Raw genomic sequence first — 19,177 nt, 5'->3', positions numbered from 1 at the left:
ATGTCAAAACTAACTTGTTTTGAGACAAAACCATTACATAACAGTCCATCTCAACTGTTTCCCTAGAAAACCATCTGCCGACCTACTAAGTGGTCCTCTTTCATAAAAAAAAAAAAAAAGCTTTAAAAATGGCCCCCCATTATGAGTATCTGGGCACATTTTAACGTATTTATCCTCAAAACACAACTGGCATGCAGGGAAGAAATATTTCCATTTAAGAGATGGGCAATTGAGACACAGAGGCTAGGTCCAAGTCCTCAACAATACACATTTAACTTCCACTGATTTTAATGGCAATTAGGTGCCTAAATACCTTTGAGGATCTGGCCCCAAGTCTCTCTGTGCTTCAATTCCCCATCTGTCAAGTGGGCCTAAATTATTTGCCCAAGGTCATCTATGAAGTCTGGGCCCAAGCAAGGATTGAACTCGGGGCTCTTAAGTTTCAAACCAGTGCCCTTCCTCCTGGCCATTGTTGCTTGGATTTCACCCTCAGGGATAGGACTTTTCAACTCAGCTTTAGAGCTCAATTCCAAAGTAAAACAAATCAAACTCATCCATTACTTTTGTTTTCTTTCCGTGTGTCCCTTATTTTCTTGACCAATTTATTTTTAGATAAGCAAAGACTTCAATGGTGTGTTTGATAGTGCAGTTGTGTTACCTTATTCTTCTTTATACTGTTAATACGAATATAGAACAAGCTCCCTTTTTCTGCTAGTAATAGCTTTTCTCTTTTGCAACATCCCTTCTGCTCCTTGTGAGAGTGAGAATCTTGCTGATAGTATTCTTAGAGAGAGAGAGGAGTATTTAGCCTATAATAATTCTTCTCTGATTATGCTGTTTTGCACCTTATTTTTTTTCATTCCATAGAGCGTTCTCATGCCCTTTGTTCTCTGTTCCCCTCACTGAGGAACAGCAGTTTCCTTCTGAGGGAACGATGCATTCCATCACAGTGTCTTCAGTATTCTTCCCAGCTGCTTTTTACACCCATTGCAGTCTCCAAACCACTATTCCCCATATACAAGGCTGCTTTTAATAACCGCAATTAATTCCTTAGCAGTTGAATACAATATTAAAAAATGTAGGATTAGACATATGAGAACTTAAAGAGCAAATTATTCTTTAACAGAGACAGATATACATTTTTAATTTTTATTGTCATTTAGGCCTCAGTTGGCATCTTTAGGCAGAAAATACCACACAAACATCAGAAATTTGTTAAACAAGTTATTAGAAAGCAAGCTGTCTGTAATATTAGAGTAAGAATAAATAAGAATAAAACTAGATTACATTTTCAAGAACTTCCAGAGATACGGAGATCCTTTAGTTGTGGCGATGTCACAGTAGAGTAGAGAGGACAATCAGATGAAGCATTTTACAAGGAATGGTAGAACATGACTGGATAGAAAGGAGGGAAGCACAGATTATTTATACATTGTTTATTCCATCATAATGAAAGCAGCAGGACTGAGCAATCTTTTGAAGAGAGAAAAGAAAAAAAAGTCTTCATAATGCATCATCTAATAAATTATGACAGAACATTAACCAGGAAATTCTTAAAATCCTTGCTTATTCAGCAATGGTTTAAATGTTGTCCTGGTGGATGAAGTTTGGAATTACCTAAAATGCCAGTCAAAAATATCAAAATATATCAGACCCATAGATTAGTAGGTATGAAATTTCTTGGACAGAAGGTCTAGACTACTTAAGGCAGATTGATAACTGAGTCAGGAACTGAATTTCAGCTAAAAATACCACAGAGAAAACTTCTACAAAGAATGTCTTCAAGACACTTATCTTCCAAGAATCCTATAAAGTTAGAGTAAAAAATAGTGCTGCAGTCAGTTCATCACGGTCAGTTAATTTGATTTCTATTGCTCATCCCACAGATCTTGCATTATGGTGGGAAGCTATTCCTTTTTGTATGGTGTATACTCAAATATTGCCAATTTACATATAAACATTTTCCAACTAACCTTGATGTTCTAGTAAAAGTAAAAGACAAAGAATAATTAATTCCCATTAACATGCAAGTCAAGCTTCCAAATTTCACACAGTTAAGCATAAGACACTAAAAACTATTTAACCTTTGTTCTGGTGCAAGCATATTACTAACAAAAATGTACGAAAAAAATGAAAAAGAATTCTGGGAAAGATTGTTACTCAGAAGCCTTTTCTCCCCTCCCCCCACTAGTGATATTATACAAAACAAATGAATGGTGAATAGTTTAGCTTCCATAGCAGTAATATCCCATTTCAAGTAGAGTGGAATTACTCATTTATTTTTACTATTAAAAGACTTTTATTGACCATTTTAAAGATGGTATATTCTACAGTGTACAACAGGGACATTCTTTGAAGCAGTGCAGTGACAAAACTTCAGTGCTTCTCCAGTGTTGCTCTCAAAAGTCAATTGTATATTGGAAAAAAATGAAATTTCACAAGTGACCAATTTGTGCTGCTGTTTCATATTCTGGGCAATGGTGAATCAAGGAATTTTAAATAAGTATTAATGAATAAAAAATTCCAATGGTAGAAAAAGAGTTTCTAGCATGCATGCTGTTCTACACATTCCAGTTAGAGGTTTGCTACAGTAAATGACATTTTTTCCCTGGTGTAAGAGAAAGCACTGGAGTTAGCTTGCACTCAAAGGTTTTGGTTCCTGTGGTGGCAAATTTCCCATTCAGTCCAGTTTTGCTTACTGCAGAAAGTTCAAAGCAATAGGCTAATCATGCATTTTTTGGGTTTTTTTTACAATTATTTAGCATCCAAAGGGAGGGGGGGGAATCTGTGGTTGAGATTAAAATGCTTTTATTTTTAGTTTAAAAACAAAATCTGCTTTTCCATTACTATGGATTTTCTACATGCATTGTGAAGTAGACTGAGATGACACAGTTAATGGAAAAGTTATTTTTCACACGTGAAGCTATTAGACCAAAATATTGTTAGACATAAATGAGGGAAGATTCTTTACCATGACATTCTGATATGGAAAGTATTCATTTATATCAATTTATGTGAAGTGTCTGATGCCCAAACATTGTGATTTTTTCTTGTCAAAAGAGAATTGCTTTTTATATATATATATAAAATATATATATATTTTTTTCAGTGTAGAATTTCAGCAAAGTTGAATCCCACACAATACAAAACAATGGGTATAACATGTTAAAAAAATTGGGCTACAGCTAACAAAATTAATTGCAACACAGTTAGAATTAAGTATCAGATGCATGGCTTTATTTTCCCCTTTGTCTATAATTCACATGCATAATTTAATACTCTGATCTTTTAATTTTAGAGCAAGCACTTGCAAGGTTATGCAAGATTTAAATAATAGCCAAGACAAATAGTAGAAAATGCATTTTATTTATATGGAAAAAGCTACAGTAAGATTTGTAAAAGGTCTGTGAGAATATTATGTTGCCAATATAGGGGGAAAAAATCAGTCATGAATAGCAACAAACAAAACAGTTACATATCTTTCTACCTAGCAGTGCAATTAGTTCACATTGCAATAAAATTAAGTCAAGTATGCAACAGAATAAAAAAAGCCACGTGTTTCTCCATAATCAGCATGTTAAGAATTACAGTGCAAAGATCATTTTAGGTTTTAAGAAACCTGCAATCAGTCTGTATAACAGCCCATAGGGAGCAACACCTCATTGATTTCATTAGTAGCAGTTGTATCATGTGAATACTGTGCTAAAGGAAAAAAGTCTAAATGAATTAATTGGCATGGTAAATAAAATATATTTAGTCTATACAGTAAAAAAATACAAATTATATAACAACTAACAGAATGAACTTTTGAACAGAGACATGAAATTGACAACGTATCTTACATACAGTATTTCTCATGTAAAACATCTAGTTTTTCAGCAAAAAATAATTTGGTTGCTTTACAACTGCATTAGGGAGCTTGTAGGCTGAAGATGCAGAAGTCCAAGAGTCTTAAAAACCACAATAAATGTCTTTTGCAAAGCATACAAAAAAGGATAAATAGTCTCATCACAGTTTTAAGATTAATTTTTGAAATTTTGTTTTTTCTTGCTCCAGAAACACACTTTACATGGGTAAAAATTAAAAAGGGCCTCATGGTACATTGAAACAGTAAACTGTGCTCCATTTACTTCTAATTTTGAAAAAACCTAGAATTTACAGTACTCTGGTATATATGAAAAAGTCTTCACAAGTTTACATTGCATATTTCTGAGTCCATTCTCTTGCATGTCTGTTGTATCTGTATGTGTAGAAAGAAGGCATTTCAATGAAGATAGTTATATGATCCACAACATCTATGTCAGTACTCAAATGATATGTTACTGGCTCTCCACCTTTTGGGATTGATTATAATCTTGTGAATTATAAGAACTGTTTTACATAGTAACTCTTTCCCCAAGAAACAAAATAAATAATCCATAGCATATAGATACATATGCTCAGTTTTGGAATTACCTAAAAAATAAAATTAACCACAGCAGTCCTCTATGATTGCATTAAAATGTAAGAAATTTACAGTTTGTGCATATGTAATCAGTCTTTCGCCAATAGTTCCACTGTGCACGAAACAGTGCCAAATCAACAACTCTAGCATACTTATGACTATTAGAAACACATTAGCTAATTAATGCAGGCAAGTAGTAGGTCATTAAAACAATGCACACCATATACTGAAGCACAAGACTGAGAAACAGATGGTGAAATAAACAATGTCAATTATATTTTGGCTGTAGAAATTCACTTTACAGTAAGTTAAACAAGTTTAAGACTTTTCCCAGAAGAAAGGTAAGATTTGCATTAAAGCTAAATACATACCATTAGAATGAACAATGTTATTATTACAAAGTTATTTCCAAAATATTATTTAGGTATAAAAGGTCTTTTATTGAGCTAGGTCAAAACCTAGGAAGTTTTTTTTTTGTACTACTTATAGTTGTCAATTAGTGTCACAACTGCCATAGTCTGCCAACAACGTCTAAACTTTGACACTCAAAAAGTACGTAATTATGCTTCTCTGAAAGTATCATTTGACTGGATTTCTACCCTTGGGCCTTTTCCTTCCTTCTTGAGACTGGCCAGAACTTCCAAAACTCCTAGCCAACTCTCTCCTTGCCTTGATAGCAGCACGTGGTATATTAAACTCCTGACAGTAGGCTCAGCAGCCTCTTGTACCCCCACCTGTTAGTTCCTTCTTCAAATAAAAGGTTGGAGCACGAACTTTTGCAAACCTATATAACCTAATTACCTCCCTTTAAGATGCCAATATATGTAACTTGTGCACTAACTGCAGCAGTCTCCATAATCTGCAAAACACATGCTAATGGAACATAACTCCTTGGACTCTAAGTTAATATTGGTAAAAGTTGGTATATAGCATAACCAGAGTTTAGTCAGCCATGACTTTCACCTCCCAAATCTGAGAGGAGATAAATTCAATAGAAAGCCAACCAAAGGATATCTTCAAAGAAGCAGAGTTACAAGCAAATTTTCTTTTCTTAAACCATCCCATACTGATTGGATTCCTAGTCCTCACTTCAAAGGAGGAGTCTCCATAAACCAAGAGATTCTCCAAGAAACTGTATGGGGAATTTCCACACCACCCTAAGAAACATGGAGACTTTTCAACCCCCACACCCCACCCAACAACAGGAGGAAGAAATATTGAGTAAATAAACAAGCAAAGGCTGAGCCCCGATTTCTTTATCTTGAGAATGATAGGGTTTGTATTACAAGGCAGATATGCAAACAAGTTCAAATATTGGGGCAGGTGCTTGCAAAATGCTCAGACGCTTTGATTACACCAATCATCATAACTGGCAAGACAAACTACCTTAACAGTCTGCAAAAATGTCCACTCCATGGACAAGAAAGACTGTTTCAGCAGAGGAATATCCTTTAACAAGACCATAACCTCCATCTAACGTAAACCAAGACCCCAACACAACTCAAATAGAACACAGTTTTCAAACTGAAAACAATCCTCAGTTACCTTCAGGAAACAGTGCCCAGAGAGGAAGAACTACAGACCATCTGTAGGTATACCAAAAAGCTCCTGAATGGATGAGTATTAAAAAGCTAAATCTGATTCTATCTGTAATATGTAGATGACAGTCAGTCAATGTCAAACATATACCTGGTAAGTACCTTTCATATTAGTGCTGGTATTAATGGATATTTTGTTAAATTATTGCAGCAGGCACACACCAACTTGTTCACATGTTACAAGCAGTTTGTGATCTCTTCCAGATATTCCATACAGACTCTAGAGATCCTGGAACAATGAGTATAACTGATTAAGATACTGAAGAGCAGACCCCCTAGGCTACCAGCAATTAGCATGAACACCATGCGTGAAATACTACCCCACTGAAGTCAATGGCAATACTCCCAATGACTTGAAAAGGGATAGGATTTCAACCAGAATCACAGGTAGCCAATATGCATCCCAAAACACATCCACCAACAACCTAATAGTGTCTACCAAATACTTGACTCAGGGAGCAAAACAAAATCTGAATTTATGGAATCTAAAAGGGCTTAAGGCAATCACTAAAAGCGAGGCATTGAGTTTGCTGCATCTTCATTGATATTATGTATTGTTTTTTCAGGCCCACTAAGATGCTGTCACATGGTTCAGATTCACAGGTACACCGGACCCTCGCTAGAACACGAGGTTTTGGATCCATGCGCAGTCCCACGTTAACATGGGGACTGCATTACGATGGATTCCAATGAAGGTAATTAAATTTGAGATCCATGTGCGGTCCCACGCTATAAGCGAATTTATGCTATATAGACACACTTTCTAGCGAGGGTCTGCCGTACTAGAATACTTTTGCAGAAAACAGTTCAGGGCATATGCTGCAACAGACTACATCCTGGACTTCTCTTGGACTATCCAGACCAAGAAACAGGTCCCACAGGATCTCTAGGAAGAAAGCTCAATCCCCCACTTACTTTGAGCACCCCAGTGTGGAGGACTGGTATACCCCCAAGTTACTCTGTTATCACATCAATTAGATTAGTCAAGCATTCCACCATTTGGAATGACGGTTAAACACTCAGATTCTGGTTATAGGACCAAGGGATCAATATTCCCTCTAAATATAAGAAAAAAGTTTAGAAACAGGAGTAGTTAGAAGAAGGAAGCATATACAGATGTTCCTGTGTCATTGGAAATAAGCAGCTTTACTTGCGGAGGAGATTGTCTCAAGTACAAGCTCTTTGAGATACACGCCGCCTCCCTTGTCCTCTTCTCCCTCCTCCCCTATCCCATGCTACAATCAAGACTCTTCAAGCCACTTTCACAGTACTAGTGTCTGATACACCAGGGGAAAGCTTCAGAGATTCCAAGACACTAGCACTCCAAAATTCCTCCAGGGAACTCTTTGGAAATTCCCAAGTCTGGTCTGTAATATGCTGAGGGCCTAGAGCCTCTAGCCATCCCTACGTGAAGTGCCCCATATTGTGCCAAGGCATCAGCTTCCGGAGATATCTAGAGACATCAGCCTCTAGGCTCTGAAATGCTTAGAGAATTCACTCTACACTGCACTGTTCTGGAGATAAACTTCGACCATGTGCCAAAGACCTGGAGACTGAGCTAACCACAAAACACTGGTACCAGATGTTCTGGGGCTACAGCCATGCAATGTACTTGGATTACAGTGCTTCAATGCTGTTACACATCCACGGCAGGGATATGTAACAGGGTGCTGTCTGAAACCATCAAAATTCAGCTTTGGGAGTTCCAGGTGCGCTTTGAGAACAAGACTAAGACCAAAGAGTAGGAATCCAGTCAATATGGTATCTTTAGAGATTAAGTCCTTTCAATTTAAATCTCCTCTGCACCAGAAGTATGCACTACTGCAGCCATTAGTTGCCTAGGTTGCCATCCTGATACAAGCTCTGCCACCAGTTCTAAATTGAGGTCCAAGTGAAGAAAGGTCCATTTTTGCTGTAGGATATTGCTGTTTGTTAGATGAATGTGGCTATGGAAAAAAACTTGTCATTATTTTCTATATTTTAGACAGAAGTTGTTTTTGGGAAATCAAATGTCAAAATTTAATATTCATGTTCAATATCTTTTAACCTTTTGGCAGAGGCATAATTCTAATAAGTCTTTAATGATAGGACCACATACTACCTCAAATATATTATTTGTCCTTACGTAGTTTAAAACTAATGTAAACATACAAAAGAGAAGTGTCACAGTTGTATGTACAGATTTTTGCACTAAAATATTAGGAAATATCAGTGTTCATTTGCATAACTCTCCAGTCTACTAAAGCAGTTTAGTTGAAGTTATAAAACTGTTACATAAGTTCTCCTTAGACGTCTATTGTTTAAAGGCTTAGATATGTATATCTTTGGTATACCTAAGTTTTGTGTGTGTATATGAAGAGAATGTCTTCAAAGAATGAGAGGGAACGTTTTATGCATAGCAGATTAAAAACAAGCCCCTAAACATCAAAAAGTTACTTACTTTTCCTTGTCTGACTTGTAGATTTGTGCAATATCTGGTACTAAAGGGTCATCAGGATTAGGATCACAAAGTAAGGAGCATATGGACAACAAAACTAAAAAAAGAAAATAGATTAAGGAAGGATTTACTTCTTTGTCTTATTTTCTATAATACCTTACTATATACAGTGATAAACTTTGGGAAACAAATGCACTTCATTAGTATTAAATCTTTATACTACAGGTCTGCCCATAAACCTCACTCAGGATCATGGTCCCATTCTGTTCAATTCTGTACAGACATACATGAGGATATGGTCCCTGACCCAGAGACTGTACGCTCCAAGAACCTGATGCACAATAAACACACCATGCAGACCTATGTGCTAGTGAGGAATTCATTACAGGACTCAGGCCTTAGAAGTGAAACTGACAATTTTGACTTACACGCATTAAAGAAAACTACATACTGTCATATGAACATTTTATCAGACAGCAAGCCATTTTGCTTTAAAACCAATACAATTATTTTCTCATTGAGAAAGACTTTCTGACAGAGGGCTTAGTGCAAGGTCACAGGATCAGCATGTACCAATTACAAATACATCTATTCTATACTCTGTCACACTATCATGCAACACCAGATTTTAGTGTATTTCTTCCAATTTTGTAGCCAACTTAGAATTAAATCTGCCCAAGAATGCCAATAAATTAGTACTGACATCTATTGGTGGCAAAATTTGTAGTATTTAGAATTCAAAATCTAATACTTAGTGTATTCAAATTGGGTGAAAATTTTCATATGCAGTCTCACTGGAGAAAATAAATCTATCACAAATACTGGCACACAGATTTTGGGAGAGGGCCATATATTTATATTCAGAACTCTGGAAACACTGTTGCATGTACTGTGCCAATATTTAGATAATTCATGGCAAGAAAACGTTATGCTGATGACATCTCTGGCATGTAATAGGATTAGTTAAATTTGCTTTAAGGAGACAATCTTATGTCTAGCAAAATCTATAACTTTCTGCTCAGGAAAAACACGAAAAAATGAGCTGACATACTTGTGACTTTTTGCCATATTTCTTTCTAATCATCTTCAAACAATGTAACTCTTATCTCCAAAGTTAGAGGTATAGTGTGGGGGCGGGGGAGGATGACAAAAAATGCAGACATCATGCAAAGAGGGGATTAGATTATATTTAATAATCTGGAAAACTCCCTGAGCAAGGGTACTCCTAACTCACCTACTGTTCCCACAGTAATTGCACAATTCACTGTTTAATCATTTTGTTTCATGGTGGTATTTGTTACCATATTAAAGTTTGAATTCAGTTTAATATTAATGGTATTTTTGGCTGTGTCAGTTTCAATCATTTTGTGCTGAAGTTTTTGGCACTTATAAAAAAATCAACGTAAATCACTAATATTTGACAACTCAAGTTGCTTGACTGGTCACACTGAGCAGTGACCACTTTAGCAGACATATGGTCCTTTAATCCTGCTCAGCAAGAACATATGTGCAAGTGATAAAATAAACTTCCATCAACCATTCAGGTGAGGCACCAGTTTGAGATATGCAATGTACATGCACATGAATGAAATTAAGACTTTAAAAGCATTCTACCTAAAGGGTGAACCAGGGGACAGACCAATCACCACTAATAATAAAAGAGCATTTAAGAAAAACGTGGAGTGTAGCCTTTAAATCTGAGACTATAAGATGCAAATGGCTGACATCTTGCCTCCCCCCCTTTTCTTCTTTTTTTAAAATATGTCCTCTGACATTAACAGGGAAGACAACAACGGTTGCTCAGTGACAGGACAAGTGGCCAATTTATACAGAAAGCTGCAGAACAAGTATACACAAGATGTTCCTTATGCATCTACCCCCGCAACGAAAGTAAATTTAGACTTCATGTAGCTATTGAGTCTGTCTTGCACAGAATTGGTGTGTGTGGGCAGCAGCTGCATTATACAAGACGCTGTAATAGCTGTACCTGAATGGAGCAATTTAGATCAGATGAAGACTAACAATTTTGTCTTGTTCCAACTGAAAACCTAATGACACTATTCTAAAAGGAGACATTGTTTAGGGCCTTATTAAGTACCTAAGGAAACATTACATTGTTTAACCCTCTAGATTTTTAAAGAAGTTCCATCATTAATAGCCAGATTGTATTTTATACTACTACACAGAGAGTGTCAAGGAAAGGCATGGGTAAGTGTTATGAGTAGTATGGATGAGAAATGAAAAGCAGTTCTGGTGCCTACACTGAAAGAAAGATGAACCTTAAGTGAAACTCCTACAACCCCAATAATATGAAGAGCTGCGCCAGGCAAAACTATCTAACCTCAGCCTTATTGTTTCAAGAGCCAACATGCTCAAACCTTGAGAAAATCTGAATGCTACACTAGACTGCTTAGATAATTGAGCAGTTTTATTTGCTGAAGATTTGAGGGCCAACAGACTGTGCATTCTCACACATGAATGTGATATAGTCAGAACAGTTTCCCTTCCCCACCATAAAAGCATAATTAAAAGGCTAGATTTACCCTACAAGAAGATGGTTCACAGCCAATCTCAAACATTACCCTAAATTCATCTATTTATGCTCACATGTAGCAAGGATCTCCCAAAGCAGTGAGCCATCTAATATTTTAGGTCTGCCTCAATACCAAGACATGGATAAAGGACAGGATAGGTGAAGGATAGGATTTTCCATTTAAGTTTGACTCTCCTTGCTTTTGTGGGTTTATGATAAATCAGACATTAGGTTTACTCTCTCTTCTATACGCACATGTAGTGAACTTTTTTTTATATTTATATATATACACACACACACACGCGCGCGCGCATGCAACAGAACCCCCTGCGATATACCAGGTACCCACCCTTGGAGCACACCTGGAAGCCCTGTGTGCAATCATGGTTATGTCTCTACCCCAGTTTCCCCTTGGGTGCTTTCAATAAGTTCAATGAGGCTTGTATTCAATGAACAATGCCCCTACAGGGGTCTGGGTTTATTTAATCAACTGCCACACATGGTATGCAAACAAGCCTTCTCCTTCTGCCACAAGTCCCCAGGCTTCTCCGTTGCTGACTCAGGGTATCTCAGGCCCCCCTGCCTGGGAAGCTCTGCAGTCTCTCTCTTCTGGCACTCTCTCTGAGTTCTGGGCGTGGTTCCTCTCCCCAGGAGCCTCTGCTCTGCGAGGAGATATTGCTGGGAATAGTCTCCTACCCAGCCCCATACAGGAACAATCTCCTCATAAGCTTTCTCTCTGTATTCTGGGCTCCTGCCCAAGCCCTCATAACCCTTTATAAGGCTAAGTGTTCCTTAACTAATTAAATAGCACCCAGCTACTTCTCCAATTAACTATTCACAGACAGATCTAGGTTAGCTTATTCTCCTTAGCTGAGCAAGTCACAGGGAGGCAGGGTGCCTGAACACTCAGAGCCAGCACCCATGACACCTCTTTAATGTTAAACTACTAAATACCATGCCTACATCTAACTTGTTTTTCCATTCCCAGCATCCCACACTTAAGTGGCATAAATTGAATAATAGTTGCTAGTCATATATATGACTCACTGTCTAATGTGACATCTGAAGCGTAAAAAAGGTTGCATGATCTGAAAGTCAGGAATCTTGTGGAATTTCCTATTTAAATACTGTGTAGGATAAAAGTTCTTACTCCCACCCTTTGCCACTGCTGTTTTTCAGCTACTATCAATGTAGGAATGCACAGTAAGGCTGACCTAAAAATGCCATAGCATTATCAAAATGTTCACCATCATTACTATTACAGATGCATAAAATCATTAGCACATCTATGGAGTTACCTTTTGATACAGTCAAAGCTGGTGACCACTGTGACCTCAGGATATCAAGGCAAATACTCCCATTACTGTTTATGTTTGGATGGTATATTTTTGTTGTGAAAGCAATCTGTGATTAACAAACAAAAAGAGGTTAGCTTCAAGTTCTGCTTACTGCAACTGCAAGTGTTGCCCCTTTAATATCCAGTTATTTATTTTTAGAGCTGCCACCCACAGAAGTAGCACAATGTGGACTTCTATCACCACTAATAGTCTACCGCACAAAGAGCTGACCAAATGTTAAAACTGGGTTATAGGGTCTGATATATTAATCACTATGAATAGGTATTTTACACTGGCTTTTCACTTTGAACTAAAAAAAACCTGAGAGTTTTAAACAGTTAAGACACAGAAACAAAGTCCTAACCTAGGTCTTTCATAACACTTTTAGGACAATTAAGTTTTTACCTTTGGTGGTTTGAAAGGATAGTCTGTTGGAAAATGTACTGTGAGAAAAAACACTCCCCCTTGATATGCACTATCAGGCTGTAAAAGACAAAACACAGGATTTATGCTACTGGGGTTTTTTAAGGGTCCTTTCTGAATTTGAAGAGCCTTCTCAAAACTATGGTAACTTAGGACCAAAATCTATTCACCAGCGCACAGCTCAAGTTTGCAGGCTGTGCACTGGAAAGGCATGCAGCTGACAATGAGGGATGGAATCCTCCCCCAAGGCTTTGGAACAACAACAGAGCCATCCCTGACCACTACTGCAGAAACCCACACCCTACTGAATATCATCTTTTTTGGAGAGAAGAGAGAAGGAAGAATGTTTGGCTGGTCAATCTACTTACTTGCTGATCCACCAGCTCCAAGCTAGCTCCCCCTGCATGTTTGGGCAGCAAAGTGCTCCTGGAACTCAGCTCCATGGCAGCACAGAACCTCTGAGCAGGCCCTCCTTATCATGCCCTCTGTGCAACAGAACCACACTTACTCTGCTACAATCAGGGCCTTCCTCTAGCTTTAAGCCACAAATATACTTACCTTAAGAAGTGATTTCTCTTTGCAGGTGCAAAGAGTAGGGTTTTCCAGCATTACTCAGCTGATCATGATGACATCAGGGAGTTTTTAAAACACACAACATCTTTGTGACCTGTACAAATCTGTGAACATGCATTTTGTTAGAGAACATGTGCACAGGTTTAAGTCCAGGCTGCACACAGTTAAAAGAGAAATATCTTTCTGTTGCAGTCATCAGTTGAGGAAACCCTTCCTTTTAATAATTATGAAGGAAAAAAACCCAAGATTAGGTGGTTGAGGGCCTCAAAGCTAAAGCATCCCTGTGACTTCTAAATAAGTTAAAAAAAAAAAGTTTCAAATTTCTTTGGTATCTTTAAATGTAATTGCTAGGAATCTGATGCCTGCAACAAAACAGTGCAAGCTCACTGGCTTCTCAGGTTCCCTGTGTAGATCTAAGGTGGCCTGTTGCTCTTCGTTTTGGAGGAGAGGGAAAAAATCTTTAAGTACAAAATGATATTTATGGTGATTTTTAGTTAGGAAAGGCTGCCATAGGAAAAGCCATGTGAATACTACATATAAAGATATTTCCAAATGAAGAAATTGTCACAGTAAGAGACAAGTTTAAAACAGTACTGCTAAGAAGTCAGTATTATGTAATACCAAACCAAAAGTGGTTGTCACAATACTTCTTGCTAGGAATACGATGATAGTTTGCATGCATACTAAATAGGCCTATCAATGATCTTAAAAGCTTTTAAGATCACACAAATTTAACACTGAAGAAGAAGAGGAAAAACAAACAAACTTGCACTGTTTGGCATGCACCACATATAAAAATTCAGAATGAAGATAATCCTTTCCCTAGTCCATTAACATTGGATAACTAGGATTGGAAGGATTAGATTTTTATTGGTAAATGTCACTTTCACCAGACAGACATAAACCAATAAAAAATATTTCCATCAATACTAATCAAAACGTACAGATAGGCAAGGTGAGAAAAATTCTGCTTGAGAACTTGAGAGTTTGATTTAAGATATTCACTTTGTGTATTTTTGACATATGACATTGACAATTTGTGTTTTAATGGTTAGAAAGCTTTACTTTTACCAGGAAAGTGAAAGTTTAAATTGATAAAAATAAAAAAGGTTCTTAAAATAATAATCAGTCAAAATCATAAAAAAGAATTCTGCCAAATCTATAACTCACATACTATACTGATAGATTATGAACACTAATCTTTTTTGTAGGGCTGTCAAGTGATTAAAAAAAATATCGCTATTAATTGCACTGTTAAACAATAGAATACCATTTACTTAAATATTTTTGGATGTTTTCTACATTTTCAAATATATTGATTTCAATTACAACACAGATATGAAGTGTACAGTGTTCACTTTATACTTATTTTTTATTACAAATATTTGCACTGTAAAAAAAATAGTGCATTTCAATTTACCTAATTCAAGTACTGTAGTGCAATCTCTATCATAGAAGTTGAACTTACAAATGTAGAATTATGTAAAAAATTACTGCAATCAAAAATAAAACAATGTAAAACTTTAGAGCCTATAAAGTCCATCCAGTCCTACTTCAGCCAATCGCTCAGACAAACAAGTTTGGTTACATTGCAGGAGATAATGCTGCCCACTTTTTGTTTTTGTCACTTGATAGTGAGAACATGCGTTCACATAGCACTGTTGTAATTAGCGTCACAAGAGATTTACATGCCAGATGTGCTAAAGATTCATATGTCCCTTCATGCTTCAACCACCATTCCAGAGGATGTGTCCATGCTGATGATGGGTTCTGCTCGACAACAATCCAAAACAGAGCAGACTGACTCATGTTCATTTTCATCATCTGAATCAGATGCCACCAGCAGAAGGTTGATTTTATATTTTGGTAGTTTGGGTTCTGTAGTTTCCGCATCTGAGTGTTGCTCTTTTAAGACTTTTGAAAGCATGCTCCACACCTTGTCCCTCTCAGATTCTAGAAGACACTTCAGATTCTTAACTACAGCACTTGACCCAAGGTTTATTTTTAGAAATTGCACATTGGTACCTTCTTTGTATTTTGTCAAATCTGCAGTGAAAGTGTTTCTAAAACAAACGTGCTGGGTCATCATCCGAGACTGATATAAAATGAAATATTTGGTAGAATGCGGGTAAAACAGAGCAGGAGACACAGTTCTCCCCCAGGGAGTTCAGTCACAAATTTACCTAACAAACTATTTTTTAAATGAGCATCATCAGCATGGAAGCGTGTCCCCCAGAATGGTCATTGAAGCATGAAGAGGCATATGAATGTTTAGCATAGGTGGCACATAAATACCTTGCAATGTCAGCTACAGAAGTGCCCTGCAAATGCCTGTTCTCACTTTCAGGTGACATTGTAAATAAGAAGCAGGCAGCAGAATTTCCCATAAAAATAAACAATTGTGTTTGTCTCAGCGATTGGTTGAACAAGAAGTAGGACTGAGTGGACTTGGAGGCTTTAAAGTTTTACATTGTTTTGTTTTTGATTGCAGTTATGTAACAAAAAATAAAATCTACATTTGCACGTTACAATTTCACGATAGAGATTGCACTACAGTACTTGTATGAGGTGAACTGAAAAATACTATTTCTTTTGTTTATCATTTTTACAGTGCAAATATTTGTAATAAAAATGATATAAAGTGAGCACTATACACTTTGTATTCTGTGTTGTAATACAAATCAATATATTTGAAAATGTAGAAAGACATCCAAAAATATTTAATAAATTTCAATAGTTATTCTATTGTTTGACAGCGTGATTAATCACAATTTTTTTAATCGCAGTTAATTTTTTTGAGTTAATCGCATGAGTTCGCTGTGATTAAGCAACAGCTCTAGTTTTTTTTTGCTGTTTTAACTGTACCTTTAAAAAAGTTTCCTACTGGTTGAAAGTTAGTATCTAGAGAGATACTTTACCCATCCAGACTTGTCATTTGAAACATAATCAATGTGAAATATTTACCTTGGGTGCACCCAGAAGTAGCAGACAAGTCCTCCTACGTCCAGACATGGGAAATTAATTCTGAAGGTGAATTTTAGTCCTGTGCTTTCTACAGTCCAGCAGGAAATGGGAGCATTTAGAATATATGTCATTGTTCATGTCTCTCTCAGTATCAAGCGCATTATGCTGATATCATGACCTTCCGTAATGCCTGATATGAATGGAAGATGGACAGAAAAGGGATCTGTTCCCGTTCTCCACTAGAGATGTATATCCTCATTCTTATGCAAGCTCAATACATGGAGAGAAAAGAATGTTTCTGCTACAGGATATTAAAGGTGAACTGCAAAGGGCAGGGGACTGGATTAAGATGTGTGTGTTAGGCCTGGACTACACTGGGGGCAGGGGGGGTGTCGATGTAAGATACGCAACTTCAGCTACGGGAATATCGTAGCTGAGGTCGATATATCTTATTCCGACTTACCTCCTGTCCTCACGGCACAGGATCGACGGCCGCGGCTCCCCTGTCGACTCCGCTACCGCCGCTCACTCTGGTAGAGTTCTGGAGTCAACGGAGAGCGCATTTGGGGATCGATGTATCGCGTCTAGACGAGACACGATATATTGATCCCCGTTAAATCAATTGCTACCCGCCATATTGGCGGGTAGTCTGGACATACCCTTATTCAGGTTGTCAAGGTAATTCACTATTGGGACAAATTCTATCTTTCTTTTAAAAGATTTCCTCCACTTCCTCCATTTTTTGTGTTGAACAAGCCTCAGAGCATTGTTAATGGGGACATTCAGCACATAAATTTCATCTGAACTCTATGTCCCTTCACAGTTTTGCCATTCACCTTTCAGTAGCACAAAGGGGGTAGAAGAAAGGAAGCAGTCATTAAACCAGAAGGGAAACTTTAGCTTGTGTGAATATGAATCCACTATTGATAAAGCAGGCCCAAGTCAGTCAGTCACAGAGCTTGTGGGTTAGTGGCATATCATATAAACCACCCAGTGACACAGTTAGATAACAGGTTCTAATGTTCCATTGGTAGGTTAAGACCAAATCCTTTTCCTAAGAGGCAGGAGTTGTGTTGAAATATGCTGAAACAAGTTGCCCTAGAGTAGTCAGCTCCTTTTTCTCCTTTTCACCATGTAATGCTGCTGCTCACCTTCTTGTCATCAGATTTGGCTAGGGCCTCAGTTTCCCCTGTTGGCGCGATGGCTTAGCCCTCCAACGGAACCAAAAATCCTCTTTCTGTGGTAACAAAGTCCAAAAGGAAAGATATCTGGGCTATGATTCCCTTATCAGGGTCTGGGTAAATGACTCTTCCCTCAAGAGGTTCACTCTTTATGTATTTCTCCCAAATAGTCCTTTGGTCAGATCCTCTTCAGGCTTCTTTCTGTTCTTAAGCACTTTTCCTTTGACAAAACTAGGACTCTTGCCCTTCCCTAACCACCTGCTGTGGAGAGCAAATCCTAGCATCTCCCAGACCTCCTTCAGACTGAGGAAAACAGATTTTTTATATCCTGCAGCCTATGGTTTCCATGACTGCTGTACTACAAGTTCAAAAATTGCTCTGTTTTTGGTTTAACCACATCACAGGAATGGGAGGAACTTTAACCATTTAAAAGGCCCAAGCGCATCCCGTGCCATGACAATTCTATTTAGAACTACTAAATGAATTACTATAATAGTTTTCCATTTGGACTGATGAAGCTAACATAACAGTATTTAACTGATCATCCCTGAAAACACAAACAGGCTTTTCATTTAGAAAACTGGAATAGTAAATCAAAGGTTCAATGTAGATGGATGTTGTTTACCATTGAACTGTTTTTAGTTTCACGAGCAAAAGGAGGGATTTTTTTTAAGTTTTACTGAAAGTGAAAGTTAAGTGTAGCAAAGTAGGTGGAGTATGTAGAATACTCTAAATACTAAACTACTAGAATAGCACAAAGTTTCCCTAAAATATTTAACCTGAACATCAGATAGTTCAATCCAAGACTATGGTGCTTATAGGTGCTCAAATGCTGGTGTGAACATGTATCCTTTCCACAGTCAGAGAAGTCAATATCTTATGTCTACTTTCTAAAGGGTTTGGGGATTATTTCAATTATATGAATTACATACTTACAGGTCCCATAATAGTTGCTTGCCAATGGAACACTGAAAGACAAAGCACATTAAGTTTTTAGACAATTTTTCCCCTCCCTCAACAGACAAAAACATACCGAGACCTTTGCAGTAAATGATTAAGACTTACAGTCATCTCCAACAGGCCCTGCAGAACAGTGGGCAGGTGGGTCACGTTGCAGATCACTTAGTTCCTATGAGAAACATGAAAATATTGTAAATTATTAAAAATATATTTACAAGGAAAAATGAGGTAACCAAGAATCAAGCCAAATTCAGTTCTAATCATAGTTACATTAAAATAAGACATCTATGACATTTAAAAACAAAAACCAATAGATATGTAAGTGCCATTGAAAATGGAAAGTTTTCCCAAATAAACATTCCCTGCAGTGTTTGCAAAGCAAGAACTGCAATAGTATGCTACTGACATGTAAAATAGATCTGCAAATTATAAATCAATTACACTTGACATTTCACTGTAGAAAACAAAATTATCTTAATTTTTTCAAGTTCAATTATTTAAAGTATAGTATTCAGGAAAAATTTTAAATGCTTAACTGAGTGTTCCTTTAACTTTGCAATGTTTTTCATGACCTAATCTTGGCCCCATCCATGTACATTAATTTATCTAAACTAGTTTGTTAAATGTCTGATTTTCCCAAAAGGTGCTCCACAAATGTACTATTATTAAGAATGCTCATAAATGAGCCTGAAAGCTAACAGAATTTAGCCTCCCTTTGATGTTTCTG

General features: G+C 37.2%; 1 protein-coding gene across 6 annotated transcripts in view; it reads right to left on the bottom strand.

Annotated features, from left to right (window-relative positions):
- Positions 1-1,135: 1,135 nt before the first annotated feature.
- The window catches only part of UBE2D1 (ubiquitin conjugating enzyme E2 D1), a 35,624-nt gene continuing 17,582 nt past the window's right edge, over positions 1,136-19,177 (bottom strand). The window contains exons 1-8 of one of the 6 annotated variants that reach the window (XM_030568127.1): positions 18,556-18,611; positions 18,427-18,458; positions 16,310-16,499; positions 13,331-13,449; positions 12,755-12,832; positions 12,311-12,416; positions 8,483-8,576; positions 1,136-4,240 (exon numbers count right to left, since the gene is read on the bottom strand). In XM_030568127.1, the coding sequence (XP_030423987.1) occupies positions 4,195-4,240; positions 8,483-8,576; positions 12,311-12,416; positions 12,755-12,832; positions 13,331-13,381 (375 nt within the window). In that variant the 5' untranslated portion in view covers positions 13,382-13,449; positions 16,310-16,499; positions 18,427-18,458; positions 18,556-18,611 and the 3' untranslated portion in view covers positions 1,136-4,194. The other 5 variants (XM_030568128.1, XM_030568125.1, XM_030568129.1 and 2 more) reach the window with 5 other exon arrangements.

This window comes from Gopherus evgoodei, chromosome 7 (genome assembly GCF_007399415.2).
Source record: "Gopherus evgoodei ecotype Sinaloan lineage chromosome 7, rGopEvg1_v1.p, whole genome shotgun sequence".
In the NCBI taxonomy this organism is placed as follows: Eukaryota; Metazoa; Chordata; order Testudines; family Testudinidae; genus Gopherus; species Gopherus evgoodei.
Note: the sequence above shows the minus strand (reverse complement) of the source record. Positions and strands in the feature narration are given on the sequence as shown.